Below are 17,045 nucleotides of genomic sequence, written 5' to 3'. Positions count from 1 at the left end.
TTATGTCTACACAACACTGTTTTCAACAGATTGACTACATATCATTTGAAATGAAAACATTACTTGTTTCCACTTCTGTTGTTGAAGCAAACTGGATTGACTTGGGTGGGTAGAACGTTACTGTAGGCTTAGCAACCAAACCATATCGTGATTCAACTCGGCTTCAGTTAGTTAGCTCTAGATATCTTGCTGAAAAATAACCTGACAAAGATCTGGACAAACATGCAACCTTTAATTGTAGATTTACATGACACGGGTTATTTATTTGAATGAAACAAAGTCAGGAACATGAAACAACGTTAGCTCCATTGCCAATAAACGAGGCTAAATTATCACACATTCTACCTATGCTCTTGTGTTAGCAAGCTAAACTAGTTTACATGCCTACTACAGTCTAGGTGTTACTAGTAACAGTTACTAGCAATGCTATCTAGCACCTGCCTTTGTCCAGTTCTTTCAAATAGATTATCTAAACAGGCGTCAGCAATAAGCCCTGCTGTTCGTTTTCTGGCTATTTTTTCGGAAGCTTCCCCTCTAATGCCGACTACAGCTCGTCTAGCTAGAGTCATTTGATGTGTGTAGAAACGTATTTAGCTTTCTACCTATGCTATATACAGGACACGTTAGCATTGCTAATACTGTTAGCACAACATCATACTGTCCTTACAGGTTGCGGTTGCAATGAGCATAGGCCTACGGTCGGAACAGCACCTATTTCCAGGTTCAGCTTCCTAGCAAATCCTGCTTGAAATTGTCCAAGCTTGTCAAAACTGTCTTGGGTAAAATGTTCAGAGCAAATGAATGATTGAGTGTCGAACTTCGCTGGGATCTTCTCATAGACAACAGCAGCCATGCCTGTCGAATGTTTGGCTCCTTGGGAAGACTTTGAGTCTTAGCCTTCCCTGTAAAGCCTGGAACACAGCATTTACGACCGTGGTCCATTTTCAATATCCTTGTTATAATTCAAAACGTTCTTCTTTGTAATTCCTTGTAAGTAGCCTACACGGAGCAGCGCGCAGCTAAACTAGTGTCGGAGATAGACGCTCCCTCGGGCTGGTCTGGATGTAAATGTTTGGGCGTGACAAAGATACAGACCAGAGCCAAAAAGGGCGGTCCACGGTCCTACGTCACACCGGTGGCTTTGTTGAAAAGCTAGAGTTTTACAGCCAATTTTTTTTCTTTTTGAGATTTGCATATGAAAGAGGTGTCAATGGACTTTGATATTCACTGTATGTTCATTTTACCCACCGAACTGTCGTTATTCAACTATGACAAGGTAAAATCGGTTTTGCAATCAATTGCCCCCAGGGCTCTACATTAAGGCTTGTCCGCTTGTCCGGGACAAGTGGATTTTTTGTAGGGCAAGTGGAAGAGAACTTTACTTGTCCCACTGGACAAGTTAAAACTCAAATGAAATAAAATGCTATGTTACTTCACGTTATGTTCCAATTATTACGTCTATTTTACAGAATGTATTTGACCGGTTCCTGCATTAGCAAAACACAAAATAAGTGGCTTCGTCCCAAGATCTCTAGACCGTGCAGCTAATTTAATGCTTAACACTTGAACGGGGGCTTATTACTTGAAAGAGGAATTATTTACTGTGTCATAGCAATTACACCATCAGGGCTTAAACAAACTGTGACTTGCTCAAGTAGGCAAATGGCTAGTAGAACATTTCATAATAAATTCAGTAAATCAAGCAACGCTGTAAGATCCAGTGAAATGTTATACAGCTAGCAAACTAACGCTAGCTAGCATCGCTACGACATTGGCTAACTCTACTTTGGTAGGCTATCCTCAGTATTTGCAAGCTATTAAAGCAATATAGTACGAGTGCGAGTGGGGTTGTTGAGGAATATACCACGGGTGTTGTTCGGCCGTAGCCACGAGGCCGGAGAGCACGAGTACTATATTGCTTTTATAAAACAATTTTATAGTCAACCAATTAACATTTAAATACAGCTATTGATTAAAAAAAATGTTTATTTTGCCATTGTTCCTCCGCAGCGAAAAAATAGTTCCGGTGTCAACGTCAGCTGAGCTATTAACCCGAAAGGTAACGTTATGCTAGCAAGATTCAAAGGCAATAACATTGTGTACGGTTGACAAACAGTTAATATAATTTTACATTATGTTTGACAGGAAGATTTGCTAGCTAACCAGCCATGTCAATATCCCAAAATCAATATCAAGATTTTCACGAACAAAGTATCGGCCATACTAGTACTAGGCTACAGTACGGCCGCAGCCTGTGGAGCAAGTTGAATAGCAAATTGATGTGAGATGACCGCATCAAAGTGGAGATTTTCTCCAAAGTGTAATTATAATTTGACAGTATGTTTAACGACAAGACTAGCCAGCTATCGAGCCATGTCATTGTCCCCAAATAAAATCCAGATTTTTAAGAAGAAAATAATTGGCCATGTGTAGAGTTGCTGCTACTGCTGTCGTGTCGGCCGCAGCCTGTCTGAAGTAACCTAGATTGACTAGCGAGGTCAATAGAGAACGGGATGTGAGATGAGCGGAATGCACTGACACAGTACATTCTGAAAAGAAACATTTTTCAAATACGTTATAAAAAATATTGAAGTCATTGTTAAAGTCTTTCAAATTGTAAATGGAGGCTTTGACTCGTCCCCGTTGTTATGGTTACTTATTTGTATCAACGCAAATGTTTCATCGCGGAGTGATTTTTTTATTGGAGTGAAAAGTCAGAGTGGGTTGTTGTCAGATAATTCAACTCATGGAACGTCTCTCGTCCAATCAGAAACAGCTATTTAAGTCGGAAACCCAATTGTTTTATAACTAAACTTATACTGTATCTAAAATATGAGAAATGGCCACGAGACAAGCTTTCACGGGTGTTCGCGTGTCTATGTTGCTTCACTCCGTGGGCCCGCACCTCGTCCATTACTGTTTACAACGTTAGCAGGACTACTTGGTTTGCGTTGCCTTCTCACAAGCCCCCACCCTTCGCCCCTCGGCTTGAAGCAACGGCCCCGGTGGATGTAGGTGGTATTGCATTACGGTTAGGTTCCGACTCTTCCGGTCGTTTTTATTCTATTAACTCCAGTCAACATTTACAAAACTATCTCCCCCAATAATTTTTGTTCGATTCTCGAACCTGGCTCATACTACTAGCTTTTTCATAGAATAATTCATCCCGATTTTTGAAGTTTGAGACCAATCCAAAATGTGTAAACTAGCACCCCATTTATTTGCCTACGTCAATAAAAGTTGCCTGCAAATGTGCTTGCGGATACTAACAGGGCACGAGCACAATAGTTCACATTGGCCGATAGCCGATTTACATGGAGCTGAATGAACCATAGACTTATATTGAATGAGCACAGGGAGAACTGGCTTGAGTTGCCTGCCCTGTTGCAGCAAGTTAAGCAAATGTCACACATACATGACATGTTGTTAATATAGTTTATTCCCGTTATTTTTAAACACATTTGATTTTTCGTAAAAACGTTCATGACATGATGGCAAATATAATATGTTAAGCGCGAGCATAGATTGTTGACGTCTATCTGGAGCAAAGACGAAGATTAATACTTTAACCGGTAACCACAATAGGAAATTATATAGGCCTATATTTAAATAATATTAGTCTTGCCTTCAGAAGCTTTTGTTAAACACACCCATTATTCTTTTGTTGATCGTGTCATCAAGCCAGACTGCTTTTGTGGGACAATGAAGGTCCTCGGTGACTAAATGTTTCACCCCCACTTACATCTGATGGAAACGTCGTGTAGCCTATACGGTTCTTCGAATATTCCCCTTTCAAAGGCAAATGTCCAATAAAGTATATTTTAGACACAGTTCTCAAGCTTTTATTTATTACATTATTACCAAGTCTTGTTAGATCACGTTATATCCATTAATAGGCGTTTGGTTAGGATGAACATATAAAACACATGGCCATATTTCTACACTGATGTTAAATTGAAGGCAGTGTGAAGAAAGTAAGCTATTCTAAGTCTGCATTATGGAAGATTTCGGTTACGAAAATAACTATAAAGCTTTCTTTGCCTGGCGAGAACAAAGACGGAGCTGTTCATGCTAACAGTTTATTTCATCCGATACAATGCGTTGGAAATCATACTAATATGACGAAGAAAAAAAGCAACCTATGTGATGAGTTCCATCTAGAATAGCCCTATATTTAGCCCTATAGCCTATTTCTAAAAAACAAGTGAAAGGAATACTATACAGTGACAGAATTAATTTCCGTTAAGTTTGCATCATGTGTCTGATTCTTATCGGACTTGTACCCCATTCTGCCACTGCAATGCCTTAGCTCACACGCTCGTAACATAGGCTCGTAACCATATCAATCTATGCTCGCGACTGGTTGTCCCAAAGTATGACGTGTACAGCTAGTTGCAAGCGTGCACAAGGTCTCGGAGCTAGGGAAAAAAAGAGCCACTGTTTAAAGCTAGACCGGAAGACACGGAAGTGGAAAGATGGCTGCGTCCAGTCTCGCGCTCTCGCTTGCCTCACTGCGCCATTGAGCACTTTTCATAGAAATGAATGGGGACACCATCTTGGAAGACAGAAGTAGCTGTCTCTAGTTAAATTAACTCTATGCCTTCTCAGCGTGAGAAGTACAAGGTGTGAGAGCGTCTGAGCAGGGGCGATTTTAGGATCAGACCTCTAGGGGTGCTCAGCCCCCAATTAGAATCTGTCATGAATACAGTGCCTTGCAAAGGTGCAAAACCCCCTTGCTAATATAAATCCCTAATTTCACTTGATAACAATTAATAGATTGATGTATTATTATGCAAAATATTGAATGAATGAAAAAACTAAGGATGTCCCTTTCTTCATGAACTACCAGCATCAAATGATAATAATGATATATATATATATATATATATATATATATATATATATATATATATATATATATATATATATATATTTTTTAGGGGTGCTTGAGCACCCCTTAAAAGGGTCTAAAACCACTACTGGTGTATAGCCTACTTTACAGTTGAATATTAGCTGATATTTAACTACATACATTTAACCGATACAAATGCTGCTAAAGCTTGCTTGGTACACCACTGCCGACGCTAGCAAAGTAGAAATGTCAACGCAATTTTTTTATATATATATAAAATGATAAATCTTTACCCGGACAAGTGACTTTTGTGTATGGACAAGTAAAAAGTTAATGTACTTGTCCGAAGGACAAGTGCCTCAAAAAGTTAATGTCGAGCCCTGGCCCCTTTAAGAGCTTAATACTGCTCCTTATTGTAAAAAGTCAGCCTGATAATGCCAGATTGACTGTAAATTTAACGAAATTTGACCATCACTATCCATGAGCCAGGGCCTTGTGATAACTTTGTATTTATTTTATTATGAATTTCTCTGCCGTTTCTTCCTCCTCTACTTGCAGTCAAAGCTTATCTAATTGAATTGGGAGGGTCAGATCATACACTTCTTCAGCTTTATCACACATCTCACGCCAGTCATGTCAGATCAGTGGTTCTGTAAGGAAGGCAGAGGAAAGTTGCAAGTTCAACACCCCCTTACTTCTGCAGTCTCCTTTCTGATAACCCTGTCAAAAGAGACGATAGAGCTTTTGATTATGGTGTGCTGAATTTACTTTTTGTGCATGGCCTGTTTTGAAATGTGGCCAATGTTCATGGCTATGGTCAACAGTGTTATTATTGGAGCTTTGTTGGTCTTGTTACTCGTGTCCTCATCTATGGGTTAATGTCATGTGGTTCATGCTTGTGTACTAGTTTTAGTAAGGTTTGTTATCTCTGCCTCTAGGTGGGACTATTGACCCCCAAACTAACAATACTGAATTAATGGTTAATGGGAGTGGACAGGTAAAGTAGTTTTAGCCAGCCTGTTCAACCAGCTTCATCTCTCAAGCTCAAATTTCCTGATGTATATTGAAGTGAACCTTTCATCTACACAAGTACAGATATGGAAGCTCAGGGTTTCCCGCAGCACTTTTCAGTTAAGGCGGCCGCCAAAGCAACACACGCTTGCCGCCTTAAGTACATGGTCAAAATAGCTTTTGACGACATTGTTCTGTTTTCTCCCTTCCATTCCAAACCATGAACAATGCCAGTCTCCCTCTGCAGAACGCATTGGAGGAAATACGTTTTGCCCCCCCCCCCTCCCGCTCCGCCGGCAAACCCCACCCTACCACCTTAGCTAACACATTTTCTGCATGCGAGTTCTTAATAAACCCCTGCTTCAGTCCTAAGCTGTGTAATAACCTGTAAAAAAAACATAAAAAGGTGAAAAAGAGTTTGTGCATCTACTACTGAGGACATTTATTAACAGACTGTTGTAATTATTTGCCCATTTTAAAATGATTCCTTAGGTATTCACTTCCTAGAAACATTCTGAAACAACACATAAGACTCAATATATACGTGGCCGTGTTGTACCCCGGTGTTGAATGTCACACCCTCACATATTTCTGTGTATCAATATCCAGGAGGTCCTGTCAATAGAACAGCAGAATAAACTACAGAGATGATGACCGTAGACCCTAGAGTGACAAAAATCCATTCCAGGGTCTGAGAAGGATATTGTGGTGAACAAGAACGTCTTTGAGCAGAGAGATCTTATGTAATGGAGGGCTTTGGGACGCACACAGTGACATCAACTGATGGACATTCTTGAACCATCAAAGAGTTTTCTCTCCATACCAGAAATTACAATTGTCCATTACCGTGCCTGTTATTATAGACAACATAGTTGGACCTCCATTTGGGAGAGTAGAAGCCATTAGGACCCACTAATGAGAACCCGGTTGCTCGGGAGGAACAATGGGAGAGTCAACTGGAGCTATGGGGACCGAGGGGCCAGGCCTGCTAGCTGGATTTGTCTCAGCTCAACAGAGCAGCAGGGCTTTGGTGTGGGACAGACATGCCCACCATTCACCAAGAGCTCATTAACCACTTCTCCCTCACCCCGCTCCCCTTCATACCATGTACAGTCCCCCCACCCCGGTAGACATGAAGGTAGAGAGGAGGGCTATGGATAAACAACTTTCTCTGTCACATTGTGTGACTGCTCTCACATTTGCCCTTCCTACATATTACTTGCATGTTTTTAATGATTTAAGGATTGAGACTAGAAAGAGGACTACATGCTCAACTGACTAATGAAGTCAGCCTACTTGCCCTCTTTTGCTTGCTACAGTATGCTTCACACAAAAGTTTTCTCTGGATTTCACGAATGAGATCCATGTGGACCATCTGAAATGAGGGAATGGTTTTCACAGTTTCTCAATTAAGCTGACAAGCATGTCATCAACATTAGCTACCTTTTCAGGAAATGTTGATTGACACTTAATTGAAAAGCACTAAAACCAATCAGACAAGTGATGAGCAAATCTGTAGCCAATGAAGTAGGTCAACTAGATCCTGCATCATCTTTACATTTAGTGGGTTTATCTGAATCACTCAGCATGGATCGATGAGGATGTCCATTACTCTGTATCTGATTTTGTTGTGCAAGGTTGTTTAAGCTCCAACCCTGCCTCATTAGAAAATGAGGTTTGCAGAGTGCGCTCTCCATATTACTCACACTAACTGCCTCCTGACTCGTTGACATAGTTAGAATGGTTTGATGTTACGCAATCATGGATAAAATTATAATCCCAAATCTTGATCCAAAACAGGGCCCTCTGAATACATTTGTGGAGTGCTGGGAGATTCATTTTGAATGGGTATAATTGGCAGTGACCAGGGCTCCTATGTTATGGCCATCAATACTCACTTCCTTCTGAGCTAAATCTATGGTTGCATGATTTGTCTGATGTTCAGAACATATAATTAGGTCTGCATCATGGAGGAGCATGTCAGCATAGCTAGAGTCACACAGTGGACAGGAACGGCAAGCTTCATGGCACGCCCATGCACCCTGCTAAAATGTAAATAGTGTAATCACTGTGCTTATTCTTATAGTGGGACTCTTACTTATACCAAGTCTTGAACAGTCAGCTTCTGGAGACATATTCATCCAGAGGGTTACTGGGATGCTTAATTTCCCATAGCTCAGATTCTGAGTTATTGGTCACATTGCTCTCTTTCTCCTCTCTCTCACTCTGTGGTTTATATGATGTGAATTAGAACCTCCTAGTAATTCAGGGTGATGTGCTAGTCTCTCTCTCTGTGAGTGACACTCCCTCCTCCCTCAAGACCCCCATTCTCTCCCTCCCTCCCTCCCTCCCTCCCTCCCTCCCTCCCTCCCTCCCTCCCTCCCTCCCTCCCTCCCTCCCTCCCTCCCTCCCTCCCTCCCTCCCTCCCTCCCTCCCTCCCTCCCTCCCTCCCTCCCTCCCTCCCTCCCTCCTCCTACATGCCTTTTCATCCACTCTGCTGTCATTCTCAAGAGCTCTCTCACAGGTTCTCTCACTCTCTCCATCCCTGTCAGTCCAGCTCCCTGTGGTCCAAGACTAAGGTAAGGTTAAGCAGACCTGAGAACAATCAAATGTTATAGTTACAATTAGTTCAGACAAATTCCTAGGTCAGATTTTATCCAGTGATTTAAGCAATTCTGAGATGAGATTGTTTTATGAGATTAAACAAGTGGCATTATCTAACTTGATAGATGGTCATTTAATTGGCTTTCAAAGATAAATGCTATCAAGTAAATCTTTATTTTATAAAAATAAATACATATATTGTGATTGAGGGACTGTACAGGATGAAAGATTTACAACTAAGATTGTGGTTTAGTTGTTCTGTGTGCATGGACTTTGTTCTAGAGAGTTTAAAGGAGGTCTCTTTTGTAGAACTGAAAAGAGACACTGTACAATCAAACACAATCTGCCACTTTAGAAAATGCATATCCACATAATTCAAATGCTATACATAAAACATAGATTCTAAGGACTGAGAAATTCAGGAACTGAATGAATGCCAACATCTTTATCCTAAGTAAATGCAGGAAACTGAAATAATACCAAGCGTATTCTGTGACATTTTAAATTGAAACCACCCCTGAGTTGTAAGGGAAGCTGGACCGTATGTGAAGGCAGTAAATTGATCCATGATGAACATAATCATTAGTAATCAAAATGATCTGAAAAGTAAGTGTTTGGGCCCCTATGCGCTACTCTCTGTTCACAGTGTTGGTGACTCTCCTGCAAGATCCTATGACCATGGCTGCTGTAAGTATTCTCATCAGCAACTAATAGGAAGGTTAACAGCTGGATGCTGATCTGTTCTCAGCTTCAGACAACTTCTTATTGTCTCATCCCATGGTGTCACTTTTGAATGCTGGCAACCTGGCAGGCTGGCAACCTGTTTGAGGTTCTTGAGAATATCAGAGCCTGTTGCTGGTTATACCTGTTTTGTAGAAGATAAAGGCTTTTATAGAATCCTTAGTGTTTTTGCAAGCGGTTTAGCAAACGTCTCTGTAATTATGTGAGACAGTTTAGCAGCCTACTCTGCATCATTTGTGGTCTGGCCGAGGGTGGGGCACTGGCAGGGGATTATAATTTGTGTGTGTGTGTAGTTTACATAGACCCACAGAAAGGCAACAAGTCAACCACAACTAAGTATTCAGACATGCTCTCTCTCTCTCTCTCTCTCTCTCTCTCTCTCTCTCTCTCTCTCTCTGTCTCTCCCTCTCTCTCTCTCCCTCTCTGTCTCTCCCTCTCTGTCTCTCCCTCTCTGTCTCTCCCTCTCTTTTTTGCCTGCGTGCATGAACAGACTGGAACGTTCCGCATGGTTTCAGAGGAAGAGCAGGCTATGAGGTCCAAGCTGGAACACCTGACTGTGAAGGACCACGGGCCGGTGTTTGGCCCTTGCCTCAAACTGCCTGCTCACACCATACAAAAGGTACAGAAACACACATCATCCAGATCCCAGGAGAGGATCACACTAAACTATAAAAAAAATAAAAAATTAACCAGCAGTACTTTGTGTACCACCACCATACATGGTCCTCTGATATTACTTTTCATTTCCAAGGCAAAGGATGAATTGAATGAGACAGAGCAGACCAGAATGTCATCTCTGAAGGAGCTGCGAGCCATGATGAAGGAAAAGGCAGGAGAGGGGGATGACCTGGCTAAGGCAGTGCTGGAGCGCTTTGGAGACAAACCAGACTCTCTGCTCCTACGTTTCATCAGAGCTCGCAAGTTTGACGTGGCCAGGTCCCACGAGCTCATGAAGGGTGAGGAGGAAAAGTCAAGTCAAAGGATTACTCCTTTGTGAATGCTACGATTACATTCCCAATTCATCTGTCTGTTTGTCTGTCTGTCTGTCCATCTATCCATACATCCTTTTTCCATGGATCCACTGATGCATCCGTACATCCATCCATCCATCAAAACTATAATAATAGGTACATACCTACACACATACATACAGTACATGGAGATGAACTGTCAAGGACACTGGATGAGATTGGGTAGTTGAGGGCCAAACAATTTTTCTGTGTTTTTTATTTGTTTTGTTTTCTCATCACTCAGAATGCTCTCTGATAATTGGAGGCTGACAAAGTGTTCCTTTGTGTTTAAATAGGGCAGGAGGTTTGGTTGGCCTGTGCACCCATCGTTTTCTGCTGGCAACTGTCCAGTGCCTGCACCGAGACACTGTGTGTTTGTGCAAAAAAAATGGGGGTCATGATAACAAAGCCCATTTCACTGTTTCTCATACACTCATGCAGTCTCTGGGTCTATGACACATGCCTAAACCACGCACATGCACACACATGCACATCCATTGAATATGTCTCTAATACATATCAAATGTAACTGGCTGAAAAGTAACATTGTACAATAACACAACCCTTTAAAGGGGGTGAATGTTGGGGCACCCAGAGTTGTGAGACAGGAATGTGCACTTGCTCCCCTGAGGTTAATTGGTGGCCTGGAAGGAAGGGGTTAGTCGAGCGGATCAAGATAAGCTGTGTCACACAAACCTGCACTCACACATGCATAGTTATGCTGTTGGCACATTGGGGTAAGATGGTTTGGGACAGAAGATAAGACAATGTTTTACAGATGTTCAGTCATCATGTGAAAGCAGCTCTGGATCACGGCTACTACGACAACCCATCCTAAATACTGGAATTTGTGTCAGATGGCATACTCAATTTTCACACACAATTAAATGTGTATTTTAGATCCTCATTATATTCCTTAAATTACTTAGCTCCGCTAGGTCAAGTGCTGCAGTCACTTGTCAAAGTGGGCCGTGGCCAACTCAATTTTGCACCTCCACATTGCTTAACAAGCTAATCCAAATACCAACAAAATATTATTCAATCAATTATTAATCAATTGTTCACTTAATTTCGTTCTATCCTAATATTCCATAACTATAAATAACAACAATAAACATAACCCATTCTGGCTCCAACAATACTGATGAACTATATCTCACTTGTGACTTGTAAGGTTTCTTTAATGTTCTCCTTATCGGTTGCATGTATGCAGGTTATGTGCGTTTCAGAAAAGAGTATCCTGAACTCTTTGAGAGCCTCACCCCGGAGGCAGTGCGCAGTACCATCGAGGCGGGCTACCCCGTGGTCCTGCCCAGCAGAGACAAGTACGGCCATGTGGTCTTGCTCTTCAACATTGAGAACTGGGACCTGGAGGAGGTCACCTTTGATGAGGTTAGGAATTTCTAACTAATTCTAATTTCTAATTAATTAAGCTTCTACTGAACTGTCTCAAGTGTCAAAGGGTTGGGGTTTGATTTTTTTGTTGACCAACCATTCCATTGTTGTATCACATTCTGTATACACATGTCACACTGGTTTCAGCACACCACATTATGACTTCTGTATCTGTGTGTGTGTATTGTAGACCCTGAGGGCTTACTGTGTGATTCTGGAGAAGCTCTTGGAAAACGAGGAGACCCAGATCAATGGTTTTGTCCTGATAGAGAACTTCAAGGGCTTCACCATGCAGCACGCCTCTGGGATCAAACCCACTGAGCTCAAGAAGATGGTGGACATGCTTCAGGTCAGAGCAGCTTCAACTAGTCCATCTACCTGTGGGTAGATCCATTCACATATCCATACACACTTATCTAGTCAGATGGCTGAGCGGTTAGGGAATCGGGCTATTAATCAGAAGGTTGCCGGTTCGATTCCAGCCGTGCAATGACATTGTGTCCTTGGGCAAGGCACTTCACTCTACTTACCTCGGGGGAATGTCCCTGTACTTACTGTAAGTCGCTCTGGATAAGAGTATCTGCTAAATGACTACATTTAAAATGTATATCTATGGGATCAAAGCCATGGGTCTACGCTCCACCACCTTTAGATATAAATATATATCATTACTAAACATCTGCTAGTGCTAATCCTAGATCCACTAATGCATCCTCAGACTGACAAAGGATGTTTTGGTGTTCTTGAATGCAGGATTCCTTCCCTGCTCGTTTCAAGGCAGTCCATGTGACTCATCAGCCTTGGTACTTCACCACCACCTACAACGTGGTCAAACCCTTCATGAAGAGCAAGCTGCTGGAGAGGGTGAGGAGGGGAGGAGGACTGAGGGTGTGAGGTGTACAGTTGGAGTGGAGAACATGAGATGAGCTGTGATGAGTGCATGGATGTGTCTCTCTCTTTCCATCTCTCTCTTATTCCGTTATCTTATTAAAGAATGTGTTTATGCAATGTCTGGTGGGAAGATAAATGCTTGTTCCAGGAGTTTCTCATAGAGTCAAGTGTATGTGTAGAGGGCCTTTTCTGATCTCTGTTCTTGGGCCTCCTCCTGGCAGGTGTTTGTCCATGGCGAGGACCTTGATGGCTACCTCAAGGAATTTGATGCAGACATCCTGCCATCAGACTTTGATGGCAAAGCCCCTGTGTCTGACTGCAAGGCCATTGCTACCAAGCTGTTTGGATCAGAGGACACTGCCCTTTAACCATGTCACTGTCACCTCTTGACACAAGGCTGGAAAAGTCAATGACCTGGTCTAAACCCAGAATCTAACACCTTAGACCCTCTGATCTGAAAAATAAACTTGGATCTAAAACGTAGGGTCTGTCAATGAAGAGGTTGTTTTTTCAGATTTAGAAATGTCCATACTTAGGTGCTAGAGGCTGATTTTAATCTGTAGGAGAAAGAATAGAAAAGTTGTTTGGTGTGTCTATACATAGTCCTTGGATATGAATGGTTGGTTGTTGTTTTTTTACTGCAGAGTAAAGTGTAGGTCCTCCTTGTAAGCATTTTTTCAGTCAGGGGTTAACTGTGACATTAAGAAAAAGGCGCTCCGCCAAGAATTTATCAACATGGCCTGAAGTGAATTTGGTGTTCCTTGTTTTAAATGTGCAATGTTTTTTATGACATTGGACCTCCTTTTTAAATTGCAGACAATATGTAAGTTACAATAGGTACACTCTTAACCTTTCTCATAAGAATATATTAATAAGTAAGTAATAAGCCTAAAATAGGCCTATGTTAGTTGTTGTGTTATCCGACAAATGAGCCAATTTGTTCAACAGTTATCTTTTTGCTTAACTAAGTTTAATTTCTTTCAAAACATCGGCCATATGTCTGTCTAATAACATTAATTGTCTGTATTGTATTGTAATTTATATCCCTGTACTGCTATAATCGTACTCTTCAACATTCTGACAAGGTAGAGCATTATTAGTCTAATAATCCCTGGAATAGCATCTGAAGAATCTATTTTCAATAAAATGTAAATATATTATATACATATATTGTTTTTCTTTTGTTTATGCAATTTTAGTTTATTGTATTTTCTATAAGTTGGTGTATTAACTTGCACACCATCTCGCATTGTCCAGGTCCAGTAGATATTACAGAAAATATTTATTGACACCGCGTAGGGTATAACAACCTCACTTATGTATTCAAGATCAACTGCAAACTGTTTGTGTGAAGACTTGTTTCCAATAGACGCCCCCCCCCCCCCCATATCCTCCCAAGAACCAAATATTCTTGATTAAATCAAACATATAATTTAGATGCTATTGTTTCTCCACAAATGCACATCAGTGATACAAATTCACAATACCAAAAGACTGTTAGTGACACAATTGTAATTCAATATGACCTTATTCATGCTCTAAAAATGTAAATGCCTATCTAATGAAAAATGTGTCAAATAAAAACTGATTTGATTTGAATTTATAGTTTTCAGCAAGTTCTACAATCTCAATGCAGGTTCCTTAATTTGACTACTATCCCTCATACAATATTAAACAGTAGACAATTGTATTACCCCCTATCTTAAACCAGAGGTGACAAGTCTCGGTGTAATCCTGGACTCAGATTTGAATTTAAACTCTCACAATAATAAACCAAAACAGCTTTTTTTCACCTCAGGAATATAGCAAATCTATGACCATTCATAAACCAAAATGATGCAGAGAAGCTGGCTGGACTACTGTAACGCACTTTTCGCTGGTCTTCCCAAGAAAACTACTGAAAGACTATAGTTCATTCAAAACTCTGCAGCTAGATTATCATCCAAAACCAAAAGGAGAAAACACATTAGTACAGCCCTAGCTACTTTACACTGGCTCCCTGTTGCCTTCAGAATTGACTGTAAGGTCCTTCTCCTCATATACAAAGCTTTAAATGGACAAGGACCCAGCTACATTGCTAACTCTCTTACTAACTATACACCAGCTAGAACACTGCGATCATCAGATGCAGGCCTATTAGAGGAAGCAGTCATAAGAAGATTGGTGATGCAGCCTTTGTAAACTATGCCCCAAAACTATAGAACACATTACCCATGAATATTAGGGAAGCAAACACGCTACACCTTTTCAAAAGACAGTTTAAAACTTTTAAAAACTTTTTACCAAAGCATTTTACCAATTTAGTCTCACAAGGGTTTTATTACTTGTATTATTACTATATAAATAATCTTATTATTATTAGTTGTAGTATAAAGTTGCTGTGTATTAATGGGTCTTAAATAAACTTTATGATTTTTGTAAAATACAGGGAGAAAAAAACTCTGTTATCCTACTGTATATCAGTGTTTCGTTTCAATATTATGGACAAAGCTCCACCAGTTGGTTTGTAACAGATGTAACATCTACTCGCATTAAATTCAACTTTTAACACTACATAGCTTTCACTCTCCTGAGCAATGTAGAATTGAATAACTAAATTCCATTCAAGACGGGGCTTTTAATGTGTGATCTACACATTTAAAGAGAGACAGATGGTGTATCTGAACAGAGTAAAGCATTAGCACAATAAAAACATTGCACAAAATGTGCAAAATGTCTAAATTGACCTGTTAGAATGTCTCCTTTTCAGCAAATTCACAGATTGAATGTTGGCACCCCATCCAATAATAATAGATTTCTTTCCACCTTCTGTAAATGGAATGTTTCCTGTGATGTTCTATTCAGTGCCCAAAACTATCACTCACCACTTAACCCTTAAGCAGCTTTGTGTAAGATAAGAGAGATTAGCACTTGTTCCTCCATAGCTCAATGAGATGAGAAATGAATGAAAAGTCTTATCTCAAGATAAAGTTAAACTAGCCCTGGCAGGGAAACATTCATTGTGACATTCACTGGCTATAAAATGCATGTTTCTTTTATTTTACAGCAAAGATGATCAAATCCTACATCTTGGATACAAACTTCTTCATATTAATGTATATACACAGTATATATATATTAGTGCTGTCAAACGATTAAAATATTTAATCGCGATTAATCGCATTAATGTCATAGTTAACTCGCGATTAATCACAATTAATCGCATATTTTTATCTATTCTAAATGTCCCTGATTTCTTTTTGTCCCAATCTTTTTTCAAATTGTAATGCTCTTATCAACATAGAAAAGTGGTTCGGATTGCTTTGTGCAAATATTTTTTTTATTGAAAACAACATTGCAATCGCCTGGCTTTGACGAGGGGGCAGAGAATTCTTATCAGCTGTGTGCTTGGCCATCAAGTGGTATTTCAGACTGGACGTGCTGCGATGATAGCTCAGTTTACAACGACAAAACACACAGATCACTGGTCTTGTCAATAGAACCATTTGGCAACTTTTTAAAAGCAAACTTTCCATTCAGAATCTTATTGGCATCCATTTCGGCATCTCGCGCTCGTCATCCACTCAAAACGTAACGTTAGCCTACTACCAGAGAATGTCTAATATCCGTAAACGGGCTCTGCTACTACTCTTTAGCCAGCTCGCAAGCCAAACGAGTGTTTGGCGTGCCTGTTGTTTTGTTTCCGGTCTAGCTAGATCCGGTGTGGTGTTGTAGTTTTTCTAACGTCGGTAGTTGTTGCAACAGCATGTGAAAAAAACTACAAAGTTTGCTAGGCCAAAAAGAGCGTTAATCGCGCGATAAAATAATTGACGCCGTTAATTTGGGTTTGCGTTAACGCCGTTAATAACGCGTTAAACTGACAGCACTAATATATATATATAAAGGAACGATAGGCGGTAACGATATACAGCCTTAACTAACGCGTACATTCATGTGTAACTTTCGCCTGCACATTTACGGCTGCAGCCGCTTATGAAACAGCTGCAGGCGCTTCCTAAACGGGTGTCCAATCAAAAATACGCGTTAAAATTACACGTATATATGACCCTTTTGGCTTTCCATATAAATAGGCCTACGTCTCCTCTTTATAACCTACGAATATTAGTGATGTCTGATGTCTTGTAAGCGTTTGAATAAAACGCCGTTTGTCTCAGCTGCTCGTGTGACGTCCGATGCTTCAACACTTCGACTTTGATCACGTGGTTTTTGCCCATTTGAAGCCACACTCGACACGTTTGTATCGGTACAAATTGTTTCGAAAGGTCGATACCGCTTCGTGAGCACGGCATCGAGCGTAAAATCACTACTAAATACTCTTTGGATGTTTTGGTGAAATGTGATAGTGTGGGGTTTTAGCGATGTGTGTGTAGTGAATAGATTTAACGGAGGAGTATTTTGTTGTTTCGTTAGGATCAGTGATTTACTGCAAACTTAGAAGCAGTGCGCCGGGGCCGTTTTAACGCGAGTGTTCAGAAATTCACAGATGTAAGTTAATTAATAGTAGGATTCACAGTACGTATAGAGGAAGTATGATCAATGTA

The 17,045-nt window shown here is 40.6% G+C and overlaps 1 protein-coding gene across 1 annotated transcript; it reads left to right on the top strand.

Moving 5' to 3' along the window:
* The first annotated feature begins 9,706 nt into the window (after nucleotides 1-9,706).
* Nucleotides 9,707-13,619, top strand: rlbp1a (retinaldehyde binding protein 1a). Its single transcript, XM_084682628.1, has 6 exons — nucleotides 9,707-9,827; nucleotides 9,960-10,164; nucleotides 11,432-11,610; nucleotides 11,804-11,962; nucleotides 12,367-12,477; nucleotides 12,726-13,619. The coding sequence occupies exons 1-6, from the start codon at nucleotides 9,714-9,716 to the stop codon at nucleotides 12,870-12,872; spliced, it is 915 nt and encodes a 304-aa protein (XP_084538754.1). The 5' UTR covers nucleotides 9,707-9,713; the 3' UTR covers nucleotides 12,873-13,619.
* The last annotated feature ends 3,426 nt before the right edge of the window (nucleotides 13,620-17,045 follow it).

This window comes from Hypomesus nipponensis, chromosome 19, assembly GCF_054491055.1.
Source record: "Hypomesus nipponensis isolate SF chromosome 19, ASM5449105v1, whole genome shotgun sequence".
In the NCBI taxonomy this organism is placed as follows: Eukaryota; Metazoa; Chordata; class Actinopteri; order Osmeriformes; family Osmeridae; genus Hypomesus; species Hypomesus nipponensis.
The sequence above is the reverse complement of the archived record's forward strand: the minus strand, read 5'-3'. Positions and strand labels throughout refer to the sequence as shown.